The 25,988-nt window shown below is 41.1% G+C and overlaps 1 protein-coding gene across 3 annotated transcripts in view; it reads left to right on the top strand.

The window, feature by feature from the left end:
• The window catches only part of WDR7 (WD repeat domain 7), a 277,096-nt gene that overhangs the window by 204,705 nt on the left and 46,403 nt on the right, over positions 1-25,988 (top strand). For all 3 annotated transcript variants that reach the window (XM_072992896.2, XM_072992895.2, XM_072992897.2), the window contains 4 exons: positions 4,797-4,914; positions 6,778-6,927; positions 8,158-8,240; positions 17,891-17,990. In XM_072992896.2, the coding sequence (XP_072848997.1) occupies positions 4,797-4,914; positions 6,778-6,927; positions 8,158-8,240; positions 17,891-17,990 (451 nt within the window). The remainder of the gene's footprint in view (positions 1-4,796; positions 4,915-6,777; positions 6,928-8,157; positions 8,241-17,890; positions 17,991-25,988) is intronic.

Here is a 25,988-nt window from a genome sequence, read left to right as displayed (position 1 = left end):
TCAAAATACAGATGCAGGGGAAGGGGGATCAGGAGACAGGTCTCTAGTTGTCTTGTGTGCTCCCCGAGGCATCTGGTGGGGCACTGTGAGATACAGGAAGCTGGACTAGATGGGCCCTTGGCCTGATCCAGCAGGGTTGTCTTTATGTTCTTATGTTCTTACAAGGGAAAACCTAAAGAGGTGCAGCTCTTTGACCAGAAATTAGAATTTGCTGCAGCTGAATTTCTGTTATCTTTTGTAAATGAATTCTTTCTCCTTTCATACTGAGACGGTTTGTACCCTTTTTTTTGTTGTAATTTATGTAGTGGTGGTTTCACTGGTACTGCCTACATTGGTGTAACACATGTGAGTCCCAACTGCTAAGTGATGATCAGTACCTTTGTAGGCTTCACAAATACAACACAGTCCAATTGAGCTGTCTTGCTTGGAGGTCCTCCACAGGACTGAAAACAATGAATTACATCTAGCAGGTGAAGATTCTGTTCATGATGTTATCTAAACCAACACATTATTTCCATTATCTGGAAGCTGAGTCATGGCAACTGGACTTCTTTCTTATTATATTGAAATGTTTCATTACTCATCCAAGTAGCTTCTTCACTCTGAGGAAAGTTGGTAGGAGACCCCTGATACATCCTCCGTGTTGGTTTCACTTCCCCCTGGTCTGAATAGGCCAACGAGGCAGATATACCATGAATCTCTACCAACTCTCCTCAGTCTGAAGAAGCTGTTTGGATGAGTAGTAAAACTTTCCAACCTATTAAGAAAGAAGTCCAGTTGCCATGACTCAACGTCCAGATAACCTCACATGGATGACTGAGAATCTTCACAGATACATTCTTTCCATCTTCATTAAATACTTTAATTAGTCAGTGGTTTGGGATTTTTATTATTTATTATTTAAAATATTTTTATTTTACCTTTTCCTGTAAAAACAACCCGTATAAATGAAAATGTGTCTACACCATGGAATATTGCCTTAGATGATATACTTACTATTTGTACATTCGTATCAATTAATAAACATTTTGTAGTAATATCTTAAGAAAGCTGCCTAATGCTGGCCAAAATCCTCCTGTGTAGCTAAGCAAATAGCATACCTTTGGGAGGGAAATTGCCCTAAGTTAAGAAATCACTCTAGATATGATCTGTTGGATCCTGAGTCATATGGTGATTTTTTTAACTTGGAACAATTTGCCTCCAAAAGTTAGGCCAATTTTGCTGTGCTAGTGCAACTAGGTAAAAGGCCTGGTATCATCAACTTTGGCTGGCTCTGGCTCTCCCGAGGGTCCAACAGAGAAGGTTCTTCCTCTTGCTTTGACCCTGAGCATTTTAAGTGGCTGTGTCTGGGATTGAACCTAGGACTTTTCTCTCTGCAAAGCCTGTGCTTTGCCACTGACGTATGCCCCAACCCTGAATAAGTATTGCATTTTAGCTACAGATGTGTATTTTATTCTAAGTGCAGCAGTGTGATGGACTAGGACTCCGGATACTGGGGTTTGAATCCCCACTCAGCTATGGAAACTCACTGGGAGAGTGGAATTGCTAAAAACACTAGTTAACTATCTCACTTACCTTGAAACCCCCTATTAGAGTTGCTGTAAGTTAGTTCTGACTTGATGACACCCAACAACAGCAGCAGCAGAAATGATTTCTTGCATGGCAGCAGTCTATGTGTGGAAGAGTCAGTAGTGGAAGAGCAAAATTCCTCCGTCAAATATATAATCAGAGGGACTAGCCTTGGCACTCCCTTAGCCGTGTTAGCTTTGCATCTGCCTTTATTTTGGTCTCCAGCCTTGATGCAAAGTGCCTGTTCTTTCATGCACAGTTTTTGCTCTGACAGACCAGCTGGCCCAGCTACAGGAGGGGGCTAATCTCTGGCCATGTACTAACACTACAGAGTGTCATTAATGAATTACAAGGGAGTTTGTTGGTTTTTAGAAAAATCTGTGCTTTGCCTAAGAGAAGGAGGAGGAAGCCGAAAGAACACATAGATCTATCTTAGGGCAGAAATATAAATATAAAATATAGGAGCTATATTGATTTGCAGGTCATATGTAAAACAGTTGCCAGAGTGCACCCACACCCACTGCATAATATAAACACATTACGAATCTGTCACATAGATGGGGCAAAGTTGGGATTGAGGAGATGGGAAAGATTACACTATGGTGGCGCTTTGGAAGGGGATTCCGGAGGTGTGTACTTTCTCTGAGTGATGCAGATAGAGATGATGCTTTAGCTGTTGCACTTTCTTGATTCTTCAGTCTTACATGCATTGTATATGGATGCACCACTTTTTCAGTAAGCTGCAACCTTTATTTGACCGGTTAATCTCCTAGACTTTAAGTTGATTAACTTGTGGGGGCAAATTGTAATCAGTGGTGCTAAAAGCTCATTTGTTTGAGATTATTTTGGCTCCAGTTATAGGGAATTACAACATGCTAGGAGAGCTGTTCCCTCTTCTGACAGTTAGTGGCAATTAAAAAAAAAGTTACTTCAGTGTCCCATTCACAGAATAGGAACTCTGCCATCTTCTTTTGCTGTGGTGACCTGTGTGTTGACCCCAAAACTGATCCTCAGGGCCAGTAGCAGACACTCCTGAATAACGCAGAATGTGACATGGTTACGTGGAAATGAAGTTAGCTGAAATTGCCAAAATAAAATAAAAATAAAACACCCACCCTCATAAATCCAATATGTAACAGCCAGGTATTGTTTCATATGTTGTAATAGGGATTAGGCTTTTTCAGACTGCTCCATTGCACTCTCTGACCTGTGTCTGTTAGTTTCTACAGTTTATTCACACCAGGAAGAGAGGGAGGGAATTTGAATATAGAATAAAATGAGGAAACATTCAAGCCCAAACCTTTTTCATGATGTCAAAACTGTTATATTAGAACTGGACCTTCTTCCGCATTTAATTTCTAATGTTTATTATTAAGAAGATGTACTGTTGCAAAGTAGATTTTCAGACTTGAAATAAATCAGAAGTTTTCCAACTAGCAATATCTCTTCCATGGACAAAAGAAAGAATAATTTATCAATGCTTGCAAAGCACTATGTAGTTGGACAGAACTGATTTAGGTGTAGTTCTGCCTCCACTGTCTCACTTAGGTTTAAGCTAAGAATGTATGCCATAGCAAGGAACAGAGACAGCTGTACCTTACTTTAACTCAGCCATGCTTCTTGTGCAGATTCTGCAGGTCACCATGTTTTGAAGGAGGTACAGTGGGGCCCCGCTAGATGATCACCCCGCAAAACGGGTAATCCGCAGGACGATGACATTTTGCGATCGCTATAGCGATTCGCAAAACAGTTTTTCCTATGGGGGATTTCACTGGACGATGATTTGGTCTGTGCTTCACAGACCATTTTTCTCAAGATGATGACTTTTGCAGCTGATCGGTGCTTTGCAAAATGGCTTCCCTATGGGTGATTTTCGCTGGACGTTGACCTTCCCCATTGGAAAGCATTAAACGGATTTCTATGCATTCCAATGGGGAAATGCTTTTCAAAAGACAGTGTTTTCGCAAAACACCGATTTCAATTGAACGAATTAACATCGTCTTGTGGGGCACCACTGTACGTCACAGCTTCACTCAAGATTCTCATAAATGCAACCTGTCTAAGCAGGAGGGAATCCATTTATATTCATGTTTCAGTTTATTTAATTGTGTTATCCATATGCCTGTACAAGCAGTACGTCATCAAAATATAGATTCCAGTGTCAATTTTATCCTGTGAAAGTGATATGCTACTGCACTGCATTTGAAGGTGTCTGTTTTCAATTCTTTAAATTATTCATTGTTTTGCGGTTTGTTCCTCATAGCAAACTGTGGAACATATCCTTTCCAGTATGTGAGTGTAAACTGGCAGTGTTAAGAAAGAAGCAGTTCTTCTGTCTCCCAATAAAGATTTCTCAGCAATATTCAAAGCAGTGGACCAGCCATTCTCAACTTTTTTTTTTTGGCCATGGTCATAAACACAATATGAAAGAAGTACAGGCCAAATCAGGATTGTATAATTTGTATGACAAACTTTAAGAAGGTGATGTGTGAAGAATTGTTTCTAGTCTGTGGCCCCCTTCAAGTTTGCCATGATGACACACACACACACACACAAACACACACACCCAGGATGTATGAGCCCCATTTCAGGATAGCTGCTAGACACAAGAATTTTAGACATGGCTGTTCTCCTAGAAATTCTGTAGTTAGAAACAAGGTGAGTTAAAAGAGGAAACAGATACGGAAATGAAACCACTATTTCCAGTGCTCTTTTACACCGCCTGGCAGGAGAAAGAAGTGTTTCTGAAATAGCTTCTGGAAAGAAGCTGACTGGAATAATGGTAGTGACAGAGTTATGTCCATAGTTTCACTCAAACTTTATCCAAGAAATAAAATATACAATTTCAATGTGTGTGTGTGTGTGTGTGTGTGTGTGTGTGTGTGTGTGTTTTGCATCACACTGTACATTTGCGTTGGCCTCAGTTCTTGATATGTATTCAGTACTACAGCTGGACAATTTGTTAACAAGTTCTTTTTAACACTTTTGACAGATGCACATACGGTTTTCAATCTTCATGGTTAATTATTTGATTTTGTATTAGATGCTAGAACACCCTGACTCCTAATCACTGCTCATTGTTGGAAGTCCATTATATTCTAACTGTTTGAGTGCTCCCGTTGACCTTGAACTGACATTATAAGCTGTGTCTAATCTTTTCACTCTATATTTCTAATGCTTCTTTTCTTCCTTCCTCCCCCTTCCCTCTTTGTCTGATCTCTGATTAGCATCACAATGGGACTGCCTCTGAGTCCTGCAGCTGACTCCGCCCGCTCTGCACGACACGCTCTCTCGCTCATTGCCACGGCCAGACCACCCGCCTTCATAACAACTATTGCCAAGGAGGTGAGCAAAGGAACTTTTCCATTGCTTCTGACCCTCCACTTCAGAAGGGACATTTACTTCAGTAGCAAGAGATGTTTGTAAATTGACTTGTCTATCCCTTTTATATCATAATATTTAAATTTTACTTTCTTCCTAGGAGGTATAGTGGCATATGTGTATGAAATACATACATCAGAATTTGTATGCTGTATGGGTACACACATAAACAAGGTATAGATAACATTTAAGAAAGGTAGCAATAGCAAAATAATGTTTGAATCCAGCTCTAGATCCATTGACTAACCTGCAGAGTGGTTATACGAATATATGAGCCTCTAAGATAACAGCAGTATTCAAAAATATAATGCAATGCATATTTGTAGCATATTTCTTCTGTCACAGTGCACTGTGACTAAGATACAACATCCAGGATGGGTAATACGAATGGGCTTGAACTGGGTTATCAGTGCCTCCCAGAGGCTACAATTGGACATCAGCTACGTAGAGTCTATCTCTGTGTCCCTATACTGTTGAAGACACCTCTGTCAGAGCTCTTCAGTATACTAGATATAACATCTATGCTCCTCCTCTGCCGTTGCTATTCCTAACAGTGAACATTTCAAAGGCTGAAATTCTATTGTACTGTTATGTAAAAGGTGTGACCTTTGGAGGTGAATTACCTCACACTGAGAAATCTCAGTAGGTATTATTTGTTGCGCTCCAAGTCACATGACATGGCATGAGGCAATTTACCTCCAAAAGTCACCTGTTTTACATAGTGGCACAACAGGATTTCAGCCATAAAGGCCCAGAAAAGGTCTATAGATGTGAGTAGCCACCGCCTTTCCCCACAATAACATATCTTTTAACCTTGATCTCTAAATATCTGCCCTAAAATAACAGTCTTACCATTGCTTCCAGAATGTATTTAGGCTGTTGCTTTGAAGAACTATCCAGAGAAAGGATTACATTTGGAGAAGCTAACAAGATACTTGAGTCTACTTTTATAACCTCCCTGACATTAACGAGAAGGATTGCAAACATACAATACATATTTACAAAACTTAAAGTAACAACTGGTTTCATGTGTAAATGACATTTATTCTTAAGCCATACTTCAGAATAAAGATGATTCATTTGTGATGTTTTTGAGCTTGACAGCCCTATCAGGTGGAGTTATGAGACCTCTGTCTCTGATACTCAATATGATTACTTGTGAAAAATAATCTCTACCAATTAGAGCTTACTTTTGAAAAATCGTTAAAGTCCTTTAAAGGTAGTGTTATGTTGGGAAAAAAATAACTGTAAATGTATTACTGGAAAATTACTGAAAATCTTTTGGAAAGGGTTAAATACATTAATTGGTCACGTTTGGCAGATAATACATATAATCTTTAGAGTTGAGCAGATGTTCTCATTCTGTTTCATTAGTGTTCTATGAGTCAGATCTTCTTTGTTTTCCATCCCATTCACCTTCTGGTTAAACCTACAGAATTTCTAAAATAAAATTTGAAATTGGTGAATGCTCAGTTTGCCACAGTTTTTGCGTTATATCTCTTCCTCCAGAGTTGCCACTGTTCATCAACGCATATGTGCATTGATTAAATCACAGTGTAAAAAAAGTATCCTTATGCAATCCCTGTTAAAATTACTTTAACATTAAACAAGGAGAAATGTTCGTTTGTACTCTTGTGCGCTGATAACCTGAAAAGAAGGGGGAATGTAAATTGAAATGTGCAGCAAAGTATAAGTCAAGCATGACATGTTCAAAATGGAAGAATGATGCGACACTAACACAACTGTGGTACTTGGCAAATAAAACAAGGAGAAAATTGAATGGGGGAAAAATTGTAAGCATCCCTAATAAATTTGCTGTTTCTGTAGGTACATCGGCATACTGCTCTCCAAGCGAATACTCAGTCTCAACAGAACATTCATACCTCTACGCTGGCACGGGCAAAAGGAGAGATCCTGAGAGTTATTGAAATCCTTATTGAAAAAATGCCAACAGATGTAGTGGATCTCCTTGTAGAGGTAAGACTATATTTTATTACTTGTGTGTTTCTCTTTGGCAGGCTGTTGATCTCAAAATTTCTACCTGGCTTTAAGGTGTGAAGACATCTGTGTTTGTGTCTGTCCTGTATTTGAGAAGACAGGGCAATTGCCTTTTCATTGGCCCACCTGCTGGTAAAAGGAATTGCGGCCTTTGTAGAGTATTTCAAGGACAATAAATGTTACTTGTAACAACGTACAAAGTAGGATAAGCTAATCAAAAGGCTGTGGCTCAATGATAGACCTGATGCAGTCCCTAGTGTCTTTAGGTAGGGCTGTGAAAGACTCTTTACTGAAACCCGAGAGCGCCTCTGATAGTATAGCTATAATATGCTAGAGGGACAAATGATCTGATACAGAATAAGGTGGCCTGCTTTTTCCTAACTGGGGGAAAAAACATCTTCAAGGACATGATCAACTGCTTGCTATATTGGTGGCTCACTATCACTTGTATGTGATAGTACCTTGATCATGAAATCATTGGCTTTGTACATTCTTTCATTTCTCATGGAGATTGCTTGAAACTGCTTCCCCATGTTTGTCTTAACTACTGCCAAATGCATTGAGCTATTAGTTATGCTGTACTTTGTGCAAGGGTCTCCTCTACAGGAGTCATTATGGTGCTGGTTGTGAAGCAGATAGACATACAGTGGTGCCTCGCTTAGCGAGTGCACCGTATAGCGATGTTTCCGTATAGCGATCCCTTTTTCGGGATCGCTATACGGAAACATACCCGATCTTCGCAATGGGGAAAACCCGCATTGCGAAGATCGGGTATTGCGCGGCCATTTTGGAGCTGCCGAACAGCTGATCGGCGGTTCCAAAATGGCCGCTGGAAGCCCGGAAATGGCTACCGGCAGCCGTTTTCACGCCCTGCCCTCGCTTAGCGAGGGCGCGAAAATGGCTGCCGGCAAGGGGAATCCTCGCTGAATGGGTAAGTAAGCAAGGTATTGGAACGCATTAAACTTAGTTTCAATACGTTTCCCCTACCCGTTTAGCGACGATTCCACATAGCAAGGGTTAATCTGGAACGGCTTAACCTCGCTATGCGGGGCACCACTGTACACAGGGTCAGAAATGCAATGCAGTGATCAGCCTTGTGCACTTTAGCAGGAGACTGTACATCTGTCTATTGTATCCAATCCTCTACCGGCTTCCATTTACCAATATTGTGTAAATAACAGTGACTTATGGTTTGCTTTTTCTTTGTAGGTTATGGATATCATCATGTATTGTCTTGAAGGTTCACTAGTCAAGAAGAAGGGACTCCAGGAGTGCTTTCCAGCTATCTGCAGGTAGGATTGCTTTATAAAAACACAGGTACAGAGATTTGCAATGAACAGGTTTTGCAACTATTCTCAGTGCAATGCTATTGTTACATTCCTTTCTTAGGACTGGATAAAGCCTATCCTAGCTAAATTGACAAGCTGGGACACCAAACTAAGATGCACTTGAAATCCATTCCACTTGCTACATGTAGACTTCAGTTCCTGGCCAGATTGCAAGCGTACAAGCCTTGTATACTCTCCTGGAATTTGTTGCATTTTGCTTGCAGGCAGAAGGGAGCATTTTGAATCTTTCTAGATCTTCTGGACAATGTCCTACTCCCTGAATATTGGGAATCTTCAAATGTTTTTGCACTCAGAAGTACTCCATGTGCAATTGGCTAGAGTTCTAGAAAGGCAGCCTGAATACTTTTTCTCAGTAGTAGTAGCAGCAGTTAAGTCAGTAAATAATTGGCACCTTTTAGGTCCACCTGTGTGTGCATGAACTTCACACCTTCAGACTATTAAATTGCATTTTTAGAATTCCTTAGGCAGTTAAACATAATTGACCTCTGCAGCACCTAATGGTGTTATATTTTAGTTTAAATTCTGGGGCTGTGAAGAAGTTATTTAAGCTAAGAAACCAAGACTAGAACAACAATAGAGCAAAGGCCATGAACTCTGTTTCAAGTGGTCTGGGAGTGATGGAATCATGCAAACTTTCTATTGCTCCTGTACCTTTTAATACTGTATTTCATAGAACTGTAGGGATACAAAAAGTCATCTAGTCCAGTCGTTTGCCAATGCAGGAGGTGCACAGCCAATGCGTCCTTGACAGATGGCCTTCTTACTTCTGTTCAAAAACCACCAGTAAAGGAGAGGCTGTCAAATTCCAAAATAGTCCACTTCACTGCAAAGCAGCTCTTACTATCAAGGCGTTCATCGTAATCCATTTGTAAGTCTCTTTTTCAAAATAAAAACAGATAAGTAACAACCTCTTTCTGGATCGTACCAAAGGACCATTTAATCTAGTATTTCCAACAGTGGTCAAATGGATCACACCTCCCGAGCACTACATAAAAGTAGTGAACCCCCTGTTTCTTGTCAGCAATTTGCAGCAGTTTTGTAGTCCCCAGTTATTTGTTCTACCATCTCAGGAAAGCATCATTCTAGAACTGTAGACAAAGCTGTCCAGGGACTGATTTCAGTCTTCTTTTGAATGGAAAAATAGCTAACTGGAGAAGGTTGATCTTAGAATGCATTGTTCTTCGAAAGTTGTTCATGGTGCTGTTAAATGATAAAATAAATGTATAATACTTTCAGAGTGGAGGGATGATTTAAATATTCTTTGGGGAGCTCACCCCTAGCAGAAGAGGAAGGTACAGGCAATTTGACTAAATTCTCAGTCTTCCGTATCTTATGTCCAACTAGACTAGGTAACTCTGCTGAAGAATCTTTGTTCTTCTTCGTGGCTTCTTTGAATCACACTGTGGGTGATCCGTGCCTGCGCGGAGCCTCTTCGGAATATCCATCTCAACTCAGACTCCGCCTCTGGGAACAGTGTTTGCAAATGGCAAAACCTATGGCTCAAACTGCGTGTAAAACCACCTCAAAAGCCAAAGCCATGGAAAAGGCCATTGCAGGAGGATCAAAATATCGTTCCTCCCCTACTCCATCTCACTCTGATGTGCCTTCCACTTCATCAAAAACTTCTAAGACACATAGGCCTAAACAGCTGACATAGAAAACTTTGACATCAAAGCCTTCTGAAAAGCGAAAGCCTCCTTCCGATCCAGTTCCCAGTCCCCAGCAACCAAAACGATTTAAACAAACCAAATCAAAGACCTCGGCAGTCTCTCCACAGCAGGTTTCCAAACCTGGCGATTTAACTTCTGTAGCTTCACCCTGTGATGACAAACTTCCATCTCATCAAATGGTTTCTCAGTTACCAACATGGGACAAGCGAGTAGACCGTCTTACTTCCTCGCCTAATATTCCCCAGCACTCTTATCTCTCCTCCTAATCCGTCCACTGACGCCTCCCCAGAGAAAGAGGAACCCGAACCTCAGCTGGACACAGTCCCCTATTCTGTGTCATTGGGCCAGCCTCCAAGGCCACTGGTCCACTATCAGGCACATTCCACAAGTGCGTGTCGATCAATCATGTGCACAGCACACTCATCAGGTAGACTTTTGCCCCAGTCAGTGCTTCTCTAACCTGCCGGCTGTGGATGCTCGACCAGCCGCCGCCTCCGGTCCGGTATTAGCATCACGTCACAAACCTCCATCTCGACAATCTTCCATGTCGAAGAGGTCTTATCACTTAGAGGCATGCAGCCATCATCTGACTCTTTATCAATCACTGGTAAAAATCAGGGCAGTCAAGAAACACGCTTCCACCTGCGAAGCATTCGCAGCCCCTGTGATTACATATTTTCCAACTCAAAATGATGGAAATCACTCCTCTCACTCGGCATCCCCAGACTCGATTTACTCTACAGACCCTACCTATGTGTCCACCAAATCAGCCTCAGCCGCCCTTTTGACACCATAGAGATACTGGTTCTGATATCAATGACCCTCAGTATCCATCTTGGTCCATGGACGCTCCACTTCAATCTTTCTCGGTTGCTAGCCCTCAACAATGGCACCAACCTAGACATATGGTCCATCAATAGCAAGACACAGACCTCGACACCGAGATCCCATCTTATTTACCTCTGTCTGTGGATGCACCTTCGACATTGAAGGTCTACAACTCTCGACATCGACAAATGTCCATGGATGTGCCACACTCTTCAGTGGCAGACATTACTATGATCAACATCCTCTCGATACTGAAGTTGATCAGTGTTCTATTGATTCCAGGCTTGATGCCGAGGTCTCAGAACATGGCTCTCGACCACAAACTCCATCTGTGCTTCTCATATTGCCAGATTTTGACCTCACAGATGTAGATCCTCCATCCCCAGCAAAGGATTTTCAAACTTACACTCAACCCATGATCTGCATGGCTAAGTCACTGGATCTTCAAATCCATCGCCCCACAACCAAACTGGCAGATCTACTTTATGATCCTATTTCCAAGGACACAACTACCCCAGTACATATTTCCATGCTACCATCTCTTCTTAGCACCGCTCAGCAATCCTGGACTAAACCAGCCTCCTCTCATTCAGTCTTGAAAAGAATCGATAATATCTATTGGATACATGATTCTGGAGCACTTTTCTCCAGAAACAGCCAGCCTATTTGTTGAGGCCTCACAATCCCAATCTTGAAACTGACAGTCCCTTATCCCACCTAACAAAGACAGTCAAAGAATCGACTGTATGGGCAAGTGGCTTTACTCATCAGCGGCTTTTACTATGAGGGTAGCTAATTACCAAGGAGCTATGGGGGCATAGCAATGCTTTGTTTGGGATAATATGGTCACTTTTCTTGACTCTTTACCAGAAGACAAAAAAGTATTAGCACAAACCTTCCAACAGGAGAGTCTCTCTGTCGCCAAACAGCAAATGTTCTCTGCCAAACACGTGGTAGACGCCACAGCTAAATCCATGGCTGTCTCTGTCATGCTTAGACGTTTCTCCTGGCTAAGAACAGCTGGCATCATCTGGCAGCATGGAGGATTCTCCCTCCTTGATGGTCATTCTCCGTCAAGCAAAGAAGCCCTCCAGTAGGAAAGCTTACCTGTATAAATGGAAAAGATTTCAATCTTTGACTACAGCATTTTCCCTTTCTGCCATCAACCCGTCTCTCTCTCTCTCCATGGTTCTCCAATATTTGCTCCATCTCATATCTTCTGGCTTTACTCTCTTGTCTATCAGAGTCTATCTCTCGGCAATCATCTCATACCAACCACCGACCTCTCCAGTGGCTCGATTTTTCAGACATCCCACACTCAAGCATTTTCTTAAGGGATTGTCCCATGCTTACCCAGATGTTCACTTGCCCCTCTCCACAATGGTCCTTGACCTTAGTTTTGCAACAACTCACTAAACCTCCTTTCAAACCCTTGGCCTCAGCAGATCTCCGTCTGCTTTCCTTCAAAACAGCCTTTCTCGTTGCAGTTACTTCAGCTTGCTCAGCAAGCAACCTAACGACCCTACGGCATGATTATCCTTATATACAACTCGATCCTGATAAATTAAAGCTGTTCCTTGATGCCTCCTTCCTCCATAAAGTGGTGTCTCAGTTTCATCTCTCTCAACCACTGGTCCTCCCATCTTTCTTTCCATCACCATCTACAACCCGTGAACAACTTCTTCATACTTGGGACATCAGGAGGGCCCTCTCCTTTTATTTGTCACAAACGCAACCCTTTTGGCGTTCCCTGTGCCTTTTTGTCAGTTATCAACTTCGTAACAAAGGCCTACAAATCACCTCCAGACAATCTCTAGCTGGGTTGCCTCTACTATTCAGCTTGCATACCAGCTTGCTCGACAACTGGTCCCTCAAGCCATTCGCCCTCATTCCACCAGGCCGTTGGTGGCCTCTACAGCATTCCTACATGGTGTGCCTCTCCCTGACATCTGCACCTCAGCTACGTGGGCACAACCATCTACCTTCGTCCGACATTATAGATTAGATGTTCAACAGAAGTCTGATGTGGCATTCAGACGTGCTGTTTTGGCTTCTGCCTTGGTGTGACACCTTGCCTCTGGGTAAGACAGCTTGCTAGTCACCTACAGTGTGATTCACAGAGGCCACAATGAACGGCAGGTTACTCACCTGTAACTGTAGTTCTTCGTGTGGACCTCTGTGATTCACACATCCCACCCGACCTCCCCTCTGTCACGCCATGCAATATTTTTCTCCTTGCAGCAGTTGACACAACTGAAGGGAGAGTCCTGGCGCCAAGGTACTTATACCAAGGGGGAGAGGTCTATTCTAATGTGTTTTTTGCTACAGCAGAAGCTCTAGAATATTCCGAAATGGCTCCGTGCAGGCGCGGATCACCTGCAGTGTGAATCACAGAGGTCCACTCAAAGAACTACAATTACAGGTGAGTAACCTGCCATTCTCATCATGACTGAAATAGAAAGCCCACTTAATTTTGATTATTAGGAATTGTCTTATATTGAGCATTTACAGTTAGTTGAAGGATATTAAAAGTTGGAAGTAATATTGAAATAAACATGAACAAACAAAAATATTCCATTAGTAGTTACAAAAATCACTATGCTAACTGTAAAACATGAAGCCATCTCACCACCAATAAAGATAATTCAATCATATTCATGAGAATTCTAGGGTTGCATTTGACAGACTAGCATCTCAATTCTTGGGCAATGTTCGAAACACCTAGACTGCATCTGTGGTCTCATGAGCAATACACCGCTCTAGGCAGCCTCAATCTAGTGAGTCTTTCCAGATGCAGTGCATGTGGACATTTATGTGGGCAGACAGGTTATTTTAAGATTTACACATTTGGTGCAGGAAACACTAATCTGGTATTACCTCCCCAGCTGTATCTTCCGCATAAAGGTGTGGAATTACCTGATATGACGAGGCAAGATTCTGCAGTCCCAAACTGTGTAATATAGGCAGTTAGGATGACATTGGTAACTTTGTTTTAGCAAGATGTGAAAGCAGTGAGGGAACTATAGGTCTTATAAGGTATACTACTGAAAATCCATTATTTGTCACATAATTGAAATGCAAAGGCAAGAACAAATTGGAATTAATGTGAGAAAACTCTATCTTGCAGCCTTATTTAATAGAGACACATTGCCTTTTAAATTGTGTTAAATAGCATGTATTATATCTTATTGTACGTAATTATGGCTACTATAAAAATGATACAGCTTTCTGTTAATGACAGGACAGATTAGCTTTCAGACCAGGGGGGAAATTTTATATGGTTTTGCTTTGTTACTCTGGAGGGAATCCAACTGGAAACACTTGTCATAATTCTGTGACTAAATCTTTTAAGATCATAATGATCTTCCTGCTAGACTGATTAAATGTACACTTCCTTTTGTGTTGTGTTCATGAAGTACTGGCTGTCAAAACAATATCAAGTGACATTTTTCATCTCAGCAATTATTATTTACCATGATAACAGTTGTCTCCAAAGTTCTGCCTGTGTTTCAGCAGTGGAAGGGAACTGGTCACATGAAGACTAATATCAATAGACAACAAGAATTAATTAATTGATTGATTTCATTTCTATACCACACCATTAATGTAGCACTAGTCTTGATGGCTCCCAGCGGAATTAAGAATCTAAACTATTCAAAGGATATCTGTTTTTAAGAGACACTGCCCTTTTCTTTACAAATGAAACTGTTTAGATTTCAAGGTCACATTGTCCTGGAGTCTCCATGTTAATACAGTATAAGGCAGAGGTTGACCCATTTCTGGTGATGGGATTGCTCTCTTCTGTACAAGATAGGCTGAAATGGGGACTTAGAGCCTGCCCTGCCATTGAGCAGAGAGAGGTAGCTTGCTCTGTAAGCTGTGTAGAGATATCATAAAAGGATGGCAAATCATTGCATATTTAATACTTGGTTTTTACTGCCACTGGGGAGGACCTTGCAGGATTTTCTCCTTCTAGTGCCATAGAAATTAAAATCAACATTAAGTGTAGTAAACCTTGAATTGGCAAGAGAAAATGTCAGGCTGGCACTGGAGCCCTCTCCCATATAATATCTATTAAAGCAGATTGGTTCATTGCACAGGACCATCTCAGTGTCATCTGCAGGAAACAACTCAGTTTAAATGCTGGCCAGGCAGTATTCCTTATTTATATTCAAAATCCCTTTGATCTGACTTTTCACTAGCCTAGATTGCCTCTGTCCCATCCCCCACTGAAACAACTCCTGAATTGAAAGGTGGAAGAAAAATGTTAATAGGTAAGTCTTGTATTTCCCTAAGGGACTTCCTTATGAACAAAGCTTCCTGCCACAGCTAAGCCAGATGACTAGATCTGTGCTATTCAGTCAATGAATCAGGTGAAACAATTTGATTGATTAAAGAGTGCCCAGATTAATTGGTTGCCAGGTTTATTAAAAGTATATTTAATACAAACATTGACAAAGTTGCAGGTGCCATCCTTTGTAGCCATATACTCCAGCTTGTGCATGAAACAAGAGGAATGTGTTTTTATGATGGTACCTACTGCAGTATGTGTGCATCATCCAAAAGCAGGGGATGGGCTCTTTTCCCCCAAGAATTATTATAGGTTTGTGAGGAGGTCACGTCGAGCACCCCAACCGGCTGTCTGCTCCTGCCCCACAAGCCCTGGGGAAGCCAGGAGAGAGCGAGTCTTCTGGGTCCCTAGCCAGTGGGGGATGCACTGCCCCAGGCAGAAGAAGGGCCACTGCCTGACGTGTGACAGTTTGAGGAGGGCACAATGAGGGGAATAAGAATGCTGGAATTGCATCACCATGGATGAAGGGGGGGACATGGGGAGAAGCAGTGAAGCATTGGAATCTCATCTTCTGTTTCTCTGTGGAGGTGCAAACAGGGATAGAGGACAAATGGAGCCTCCTCCTCCCAACCAGCCGATTTAGCTGGGGAAGAGTTAAGAGTTAGGGATACCCCCTTGTCTGTACCATGTGCATCCCCTTTGCCATCTTAATCAACTTGTTGCACAGGAGCACAAGCCTCTCTGGATCATAGCCTATAGTAACTCTTCATGTGTTTCATGAGAACTGGCCTCTTCTGATATTCAGGTTATGATGTTCTATCATACAGGCCCATTGAAATGTGAGACAGATATCCTAGACTGAAACATAGTACTAGTAGTAATTCTGTTAGACATAGGATAGTAGAAGTTTAGACATTTGCACATGTTGAAGATAGCAAGATATCTTTTACTTTCTAAAGCTTGTTTAGACCTTGAGTCATCAACATTTTTGACACTGTAATGGTCTGCCTTCAAAGCACAAGTAGCACCGAAGAGGTAATTTTAATGGTGTCTGGGATTAAAATTCAATGAGGAAAATCCACTGGGAACATAGACCTCTAGACTTACTATGCGAGAGAATCTTTAGCATGGAAACTTTCCAAGAGAATATTAATATTCCTGCACATATCACTTTCTCTGTGCTTTGATGGATCTTGCACAGAGGTTCCCTGTGGAGAATCTATTGGTGATCTTTGCTGAGCTTAACATTGTCATATTGGGGGGGAAAAACTTTCCAGATCAACTATTCAGTACCCAATATGGCCTTGCTTCATAGTCTCATTTTCTACCATAGGAGTAGCAGCCAGATCACTCTGGGGGACTGGTAGAGGGAGTGCAGCCCCACCACAGTTGCCCCCTCACCTCTGATAAGAGTCCTCGTTATGATCTCTGTTCCAAGCTCCTGTTTAATTGGTTGATGAGAAGAATGACTTAGTGAGATACTCTAAACTTCCTTAGTTGTGCACTGAATACTGCCTAGCCACGTTTCCTTCAGCCAGCACTTAGCACCACTAATGGCAGCCACAGGCTGCCTCTCAAGCGAACCCAACCTAATTCTGCTCTCACCATCATACCTGGGCTGTATGAGGACATGGAGGGTTCTTGTAAGTTCACAGAGCCATTCTTATTTACACTGTACATCAGGACTGTCTTTTTTTTTCTCCTGCTTAATTCATTTCTAAACACAGAAAAGGAGAATCACCATGAAAATATATACATTTATATACATGGGTAAATGTATGAAGCAGGCTAGACATTAATCAGTGTCATTATTCCAAACAAGAGTGTTTATATCTTAAAAGAATCCTAAAATCATCTTCAGATGTTACCCCCTTCCTGCTGAAAGCACACGTTTCTCATTTCCTGAATTCATTTTGCATGGAACATTCTTCCTTGAATATTTCTGTAGTAGGTGTTTTATTGCACTTTCTAAAGAATCAGACAAACAATGATCCTTCATTTTTGCTCTTCCCTGAATTTTGAGATACAGTTCCCTGGTTTTAAAAACTGTATATTTGGAGGAACTGCATTAAGAAAGATGTGCATTAAGAAATCTAGCATGTGAAAGTGTATGCATTTGAGGAAAGTGCATATAAAATGAACAGAAGAACAGAGTGCTGTCCTCTGAAGATGCCGGCCACAGAGACTGGTGAAACGTTAGGAAGAGCAAACTTCAGAACACGGCCAAAGAGCCCGAAAAACCCACAGCAACCATTAGATCCCGGCCGTGAAAGCCTTCGCGAATACATTAAAACACATTTCTTTTAAAAATCTTTACATTTTAATACAATATTTCCTGGACCTCCACATATTGCTTAAATGCCTGCCTGCAGAGGAGGGTCTTTGCCTGATGGATGGAAAGAAAAGAGGGAGGGAGCCAACTAGGTTTCTTGGGTGAGTGCCTTCCAAAGCTGGGGAGCATCATTGGGTCAAAAATTCATGTGGACTATCTGCTAACACTAAACTAAATTGTCTTGAGTCATGCATACTTGGAATGACTTGTATTCCTGTGTAGGGAGGTAAATAAATACATGTGGCAAGGGACAGAGGCACATATCCCTTGCTATGGAGAGGATGCCATGGAAGTGGAAGTGGTTTGATTCTGTGACCGTGCTTGAAATGATTTTGTAAGACCAAACTGTAAAATAAAATGTTCATACTAGCTCTTCTATTAATTACCAGGAGGTAGCAAAAAACAAATCAGTGTTACATCATGCATGGACTGATTAAATCTTACTTATTCCTTGCTGTAATGTTCCATTCAGGTTCTACATGGTCAGCTATTATGAGCGGAGTCACCGAATAGCAGTTGGATCTCGCCACGGTTCAGTGGCCCTCTACGACATCCGGACTGGAAAATGTCAGGTAAATAAATCATTGTGATCTCCTCTCTGTAAACTGTAGAAGTTATTGAAAGGAAAGAGACTGGCTCTGCACCAGTTGACATGCTGAGTCGCTAGAACATTATGGATAATGCTAAGGGGGATCAATAGTTTAATGAAGGACTCAATGTATATAGAGTCTTACTGTTTTCATTTGCTGTAACTGAACAGCAAGCCCAGATGGGTTAATAACAGCTGTCCAAAAAAGCCGTAACTTCACACAGAGTACCTTGAACATTTTGCCTACTTCAGTACCAGCTTTGTATTTCTGCTAATAGCTCCGTAAAACTATCTTACTGAGAACTGTACAAAAATCTTCTCAGTATTCAAAGATGTATTAAGTAAAGGAGGTTAAAAAGTACCAGTAATCACCATTAGAACATAGTTAAATGGGTCAAAATTCATCTGAGCCATCAACTGATTGGAAAATTGCAAACCCTAATTTTAAGAGACTAATTCCAAAACGCTCACACTGCTAGGAGCCAAAGATCATAAACTCTCCACTACTCGCATTTTCCAGTGTTCTCAGGAGACTTTTCATCCTTCCCAATATACCACTATATTCACAGATATGTGCATGTTTCAACATACCTTAAGATATGCTGAAAAATCCAAGCTATAATCATTAATCCTTTTTTACCAGGCATATTCTATTTAACCTCATCACACTTACAATTAGAACCATGACCCAATCTCCAATTAATTTTTGTCCTATTATTTGTTTGTTTTTGGTTGCACAAAGAAAAGAGGTCTTTTTAAAATGCCTGACTAGGCATTTTAACTGATTATGAAGATCAGTTTCTACAGAGATCTACAATGAAACATTAGATCCCTCAAATAAATCTTGGTTAAACTTCTTAGAGGATAGCACTCTTCACACATTACAAACATGCATCTCTTGAATAGCACATTTTTTCTGTATTCCCATGAAAGAAAGTCATGAACTGACACGAAAGAAGTACAACTACACATTCAGACACGGCCATTGACCTCTCAGACAATTTCCACATCGACTGACTAAATACCCTAATGCTTGAGCACATTGGGTCTCTTTTGTGTTAGTTGAAGTGATTTTAATCTTCTGTCAAAAGGTAGATTGCCTAACAAGTCCAGATTGATGTTATTTTTCTAAAAATACGTTTGTCTCTACCTATATGTAATATAGCACAGTGTTTCAAGGGTGGTCTTAAACATTTTTAACAATTTCTTAATTCACATGTTTATCTTTATGCCTCCCCCATCAAAGAAGAACTATGGCATAGAGATGTTTATCCTAGATTTTTTTTCCCCTTCTGTCTCCCATAGTTTATTTGTTTTCATGTCTGGAGGGTAAATACGCTGTATGTTCCACCACTAGTTCTAGAAAGTGTGGCTCTGCATTATGGATTCCAAATTGTGCTTTTTAAAATGTGTCTGTGAGTCTAAAGTAGCTAACAAAGGTCAGAGGTGCTGATGGACGGGCTGGGCAAGTGCTCACAGCTACATCTCTGTATGAATGGCTGAATCTGCAATGAAAATCTTCCCTCTGGCTTGGTTTGCCCTTGGTTCAGTAGACATGCTGGAGTATCTTATCTTCCTGACTCCCCCCGCCACTCCCCACACCTTCCTCCCAGCAACCTTTTCGGACACATTCTGTGAACCGACAACAGGCATTTTGAGAAAGTAAATCATTGGCTTTCAGTTGTATATTTACACCACACTTGCTTCATTTTTATTGTTTAACTTCGTGCATTTTTAAAATTAGTAAGCATCTAGAGCTGGTTTAATAACATGAATTCTGTCAGCCTATCTAATAGAGTTCATGGTAGTACTGTGGGGAAAAGGCATTTTTTTTGTCAGAGAAGTAAGCTCTAATTTCAAATATGCTTACATGCAACCTGATTCACACAGTTATTTTACTCCTTTTTGTCTGTGCTTTTTTTAAAATCAGTCTGAGTTGCCTTCTGCTTGGCATGCATCACTTACTTACTTACTTACTTACTTACTTACTTACTTACTTACTTACTTACTTACTTACTTACTTACTTACTTACTTACTTACTTACTTACTTACTTACTTACTTACTTACTTACTTAATAACTTAATAACTTAATAACTTAATAACTTGTTTGTTTGTTTGTTTGACTTTTATACTACCCATCTGGCTGCCAGGGCCAGTCTTGGCAGTTTACAACTATATGTTCATTTACTATACAGTACATAATCTGGGCAGGAATTATACTAAGTATGTTCAGTCTGCCTTGCTGACACATCAGTGGTCCAGTAAATGTGATGCCCACTAAAACTGCCCCCACGTAGACAAGTCCCTCAGGTCTTTGGTGCAGGCCCTGGACATCTTCTGGATCAACACCTGCAATGCTCTTTACATGAGGCTCCCATAGAACCTGATCCGGAGACTTCAGCAGGTCCAGAATGCGGCAACCAGACTGGTGGTTGGTGCAAGCAAATTTGACCATGTCACTCCAATTCTGGCTCACTTCCACTGGTTGCTCAGATCAAGTTCAAGGTTTTGACACTCCCATACGAAGCCCTCCACAGTTTGGGCCCATGTTAGTTGTTGGAGTGTCTCTCCTTAATGTCATCTGCCTGATGCACAAGACCATGCCATTTAAGGCTCCTCCGGATGGCCACCCTGGGGAGAGATCCATAAATCCTCTACAAGAGGCAGGGCCTTCTTTGTGGTAGCTCCAACTTTATGAAAACAGCTTCTAGAGGAGCGCCACCTAGCCCCCTCCCTGTGAACTTTTAGGAAGCAATTGAAGACATTGCTTTTCAGGGAGGCTTTCCTCACCGACCCCAGCTGACCACCTTCCCCCCGCCCAGCTTTTTTCTTTCCTTTCCTCTTCTTCCCTCTTATCTTTTCCTCCATCCACGCTGGGATTAGCCGGTGCCAACTGGTTTTTTATGGGTTATTGCTGTTGGTTTAAATATCTCTGTTTTTATTTTTGTCTTCTATTTTACAAGTTGTAACTTGCCCACAGTACTGTTGTATCACTAATGGGAGAGGGGTACAAAATGGATGAATGAATAAACAAACAAACTGGTTGGGATTGGTCTTTTCTGTGATCAGTGCCACCACTGTCAACTATGTACTGTGAAAATCAAGGGATTGGAATTAAGATTACATGTGCCAGAGTTATTATTCAAGCTGCTTACCTTTCCTGTGTTATGACTCTGCAACATATTATGAATGGCTTGCATGAGATGAATGGGAATGCACATCAGATTTGTGGATGGCACAAAATTGAGTGGAATGGTTAATACCCTTGAAGACAGAAACAAAATTCAAAAAGATTTTAATAGGCTTGAGCATCGGGCTGAAAACAACAGAAGGAAATTGAACAGAGATGTAAGTGCAAAGTTCTATACCTAGGAAAAAGAAACCAAATAAACAGTTATAAGATGGGGGATAATTGGCTCAGTAATACAACATCCAAGAAAGATCTTGGAATCATTGTAGATCACAAATTGAACATGAACTAACAATCTGGTGCTGTTGCAAAAAAGGCAAATGTTATTTTAGTTTCCATTAACAGAAGTAGTCTCTGAATCCATGAAGTACTCAGTCCTCTCTATTTGGCACTAATTAAGCCTCATCTTAAGTACCGTAACTAGCTCTGGACATTGCACATTAAGATGGATGCAGACAAACCAAAACAGGTCCAGAGAAGGGCAACAAGGATGATCTGTCTGACTGGAAACCAAGCCCTTTAACCTGAACAGAGAGTTTGACTTGATGGCCTTTCAAGCTCTTTGCAATTCCATTATTTTATGGTTCTCTGATTGTGCATCATACCACTACAGGAAGCTTCTGTAGTTTCAAAAGGACCTGACTCTGGCTTTCTCTCTTCTAGAACATAGGTCCATGACATTCTGTCATGGATGCTGCCTCCGGCCTTGAGGTTTTACCTTCGTTCTAATTGCTTTGTCTTATCTTATGCACTAACTGCTCAGGGACAATCTTCCTCTCACTCTTGACACCTTAATGTGGGTCTCAGCCTTGCCACCAACACTAATGATTCCTCATACTTGTCCGTGATGTCAGTGTCACACAGCTTGCATCAGTACAAACTCAAGGTGCAGTCCCAACAGCATTTCAAGTACTGTAATCAAGTCATCATCTTTGGCTTGTAGCAGTTTTCAAAGAAGTAGAAAGTGGATTTAAATCCATAAAAACTCATTTGAAACAAATCTGTTGGCCTTTAAAGTACCATTGTAGTTCTGTTTTTGTTTTCTGGGGTGTGTGTTAATGTTCTGATTTGGTTACCTAGGAATTAAAAGAAATAACAGTTCTTTCTGCCCACAGCTCTAAGTAAACACTATGCTTTTCTGCTACCCAGTACAGTGGACCCTTGACTTACAGACAGCTTGACTTACAGACTTTTTGAGTTACAGACTTCTCTGGCCGCAAAATTTAGGTTTGACTTGCAGCCTGAGAATTGACTTACAGACCAGAAAAAAACCAAAATGGAACAAAAAACTGCCTGTTACGGGATTAATCGGTTTTCAATGCACTGTAGGTCAATGGAGACGTGACCTACAGACTTTTTGACTTGAGAACCGCCTTCCAATACGGGTTAAGTTCTCAAGTCAAGACCCCACTGTACAAAACTTTATGATAACAGAGGTCTCACAGAGCAAAGTCTCCCCTCCCAGGCCATGAAGACAGAAAACTGGACATGATGAGCAGGAAATGCTCTTTAGTGTATTTTTGAGGCATAGAGTCTGCACTTATTAGGTTGGAGCCTTTGTGGTACAGTGGTTGAGCTGCAGTACTGCAGCCAGTACTGCTCACAACCTTTGTTCAATCCCAGGTAGTGAGCTCAAGGTTCACTCAGCCTTCCATTCTTCCAAGGTTGGTAAATTGTAGCAATTGAGTAGCCTGCATAATTAAATTGTAAACCACACAGAGAGTGCTGGCATATAAGCAGCACATTTTTTTAATAAGAACTCCTGGCTGATAATTAAAAGTTGGCCAAGGTTTCCCGTACAGAGGCCTCTGGGCTTGCAACGCAACAAATAAATGCCTTGTATCATATGCCACACTGCATGTCTAAGGCTGTGGAATGGTGTACAGTGGTGCCTCACTTTACGATTGCCCCGTTTAACGACGAAACCGCATTATGATGAACTTTTTGCGATCGCTTTTGCGAACGCAAAACGATGTTTTCTATGGGGGAATTTCGCTTTGCGATGATCGATTTCCTGCTTCGGGAACCGATTCTTCACAAAACGATGATTTTCCAACAGCTGATCGGCGGTTTCAAAATGGCCACTGGGTAAACAGAATGGCCCCCCGCTGTTTTCTGGGACGGATTCCTCGCTGCACAGGCAGCGAAAATGGCCGCCCTATGGAGGATCTTCACTGGACTGTGAGTTTACAGCCCTTTGGAACACATTAAACAGGTTTTAATGCGTTTCAATGGGTTTTTTTCTTTTCGCATTACAACGTTTTCATTCTACAGCGATTTCGCTGGAACGAATTAACATCATAATGCAAGGCACCACTGTATTACTGTCAGGAGATGTGCATGATTCAATTCAGCAAAGTTATCTAAGGGAACTAATGACGCCTTAAAGATAAGCAAGTTTTATTTGGCATAAACTTTCATGGTCAATAGCACACTTCTTCACATTCCTCTGAAAGCCATATTCAGAGGCTTTACCAGTATCAGATGCTGGGAACAAACCAATGGGAGCTATTGTCTTCATTCATTCTGAAAACATTTTGTGGGAGTATTATGATCTTACTGGCATCCCTCAAAAACAGTGTACTAAGCTTGATGGGCCCTTGATCTGATCCAAGAGGAAAAATGTGAGAAATCGTAAGACAAATCTAACAATGCAGAATCTCTCTTTTCTGAAAAATGGAATTTGTTGCATTTTTTGTATATTTAGTCTTTTGTACTTTGTGCTTTTTGTCACTGGGAATGTTAGTTTCATTACAACTAATTGCATTTTTACACTAGACTTGCCTCTTCCTGTAAATAAGATTTTCAAGAAGGACTTCTAGCTGCTTTCATCTGACAAATGATTTTCATATGTTTGTCATTCATCATTTAGTAGATTGGCAATTATGGTAGCCTTTTGGATAACTTGTTGGCTGTTTGCTATTAGGAAGCATAATGCTTTTCCTGCTCCTAGTATCACTTTTGAAATCCTGTGACTCCCAGTGGTCGTGTTTAGGGTTTGTTTCCACCTAATTGGTGTTAATGGTGCTAACAGAGCTGGCAAGTTCATCACAGGCAATGTGTAATTAACAATCCCCCAAAGAAACCAGTAGTCCCTCTTGTTTATTATAAGTATTTATACCTTATGTCTGTGGTTAGCAACATTTGTTATGTTATTTGGTATTAAAGTTGGACAAAACGCAAATATGAGAATGTGTTTAATCACATTCAGTTCAGTACTTGGTATTTTTATAACGTATTAAAGAATACTTCACAAATGTCTGTATTAACACTGCAAGGTTGGTGGCATTCTCTATTGCGATGGGAGGCTGCGAATGAGACAGAATGGCTTTATCCAAAACTTTATAGTGACAAAAATCCTGTAGTTTGGTGTAGTAAATCACTCTAGACCCATTGACTAAGGGAGATTTGATGAGCCAACTTTTGTGTAAGTTCCGTTGATGCAAATGGGCCTACTTTGACTGGGGTTTTTCTTTTTTTTTTCACGTAATATGGCACAATTAGAGTAGGCCCATTAGAATTTATGGAACTAATGGAGAGGATTAACTAAATCCCCATTGATTCAGTGGGCCTACCCTCATACAGTTTACTAGGTTAAGCCAAAAGATTTGGGCCATTATCTTCCCAACCAGTGTGAGATTTGAATCAAGGACTTTCTGAGTCAGGGCTTTATTCCTTAATGATGATGCTTACACTAGACTTATTAAAAAGTGGTTTTTTTTAAAACTGTGATTTTAGTACAGTGGTGCCTTGCTTAGGTGATATCTCTGCTTTTTAAGATTCTGTCTAGGTTAGTCATCGCTTTCCTCCCAAGAAGCAGGTGTCTTTTAATTTCGTGGCTGCTATCATCATCTGCAGTGATCATGGAGGCCAAGAAACTCAAATCTATCACTGCCTCCATATCTTCCCCTTCTATTTGCAGGAGGTGATGGGACCAGTGGCCACGATCTTAGTTTTTTTTTTTTTTTTAATGTTGAGCTTCAGACCATTTTTGGTGCTCTCCTCTTTCACCCTCATTAAGAGGTTCTTTAATTTCTCCTCACTTTCTGCCATCAGAATGGGATCATCTGCATATCTGAGGTTGTTGATATTTCTTCCGGCAATCTTAATTCCGGTTTGGGATTCCTCCAGTCCTGCCTTTTGTGTGATGTATTCTGCATATAAGTTAAATAAGCCAGGGGACAATATACAGCCTTGTCATACTCCTTTCCCAATTTTGAACCAATCAGTTGTTCCATATCCAGTTCTAACTGTTGCTTCTTGTCCCACATATAGGTTTCTCAGGAGATGGTTAAGGTGGTCAGGCACTCCCATTTCTTTAAGAACTTGCCATAGTTTGTTGTGGTCGACACAGTCAAAGGCTTTTGCATAGTCAATGAAGCAGAAGTAGATGTTTTTCTGGAACTCTCTGGCTTTCTCCATAATCCAGAGCATGTTAGCAATTTGATCTCTAGTTCCTCTGCCCCTTCGAAATCCAGGTTGTACTTCTAGGAGTTCTCGGTCCACATACTGCTGAAGCCTAGGTAAAGGTAAAGGTTCCCCTTGACATTTAGTCCAGTTGTGTCCAACTCTAGGGCACGCGGTGCTCATCACTGTTTCCAAGCCATAGAGCCAATGTTTGTCTGAAGATAGTTTCCGTGGTCATGTGGCCAGCGTGACTAGACACGGAATGCCGTTACCTTCCCAACAAGGTGGTACTTATTTATCTACTCGCATTTTTACTTCTTCTATGGGATTCTTGCCCACAATAGTAGATATGATAATCGTCTAAATTGAATTCACCCATTCC

This window comes from Pogona vitticeps, chromosome 2 (genome assembly GCF_051106095.1).
Source record: "Pogona vitticeps strain Pit_001003342236 chromosome 2, PviZW2.1, whole genome shotgun sequence".
NCBI lineage: Eukaryota > Metazoa > Chordata > Lepidosauria > Squamata > Agamidae > Pogona > Pogona vitticeps.
This window is presented reverse-complemented; position numbering and strand designations above follow the sequence as displayed.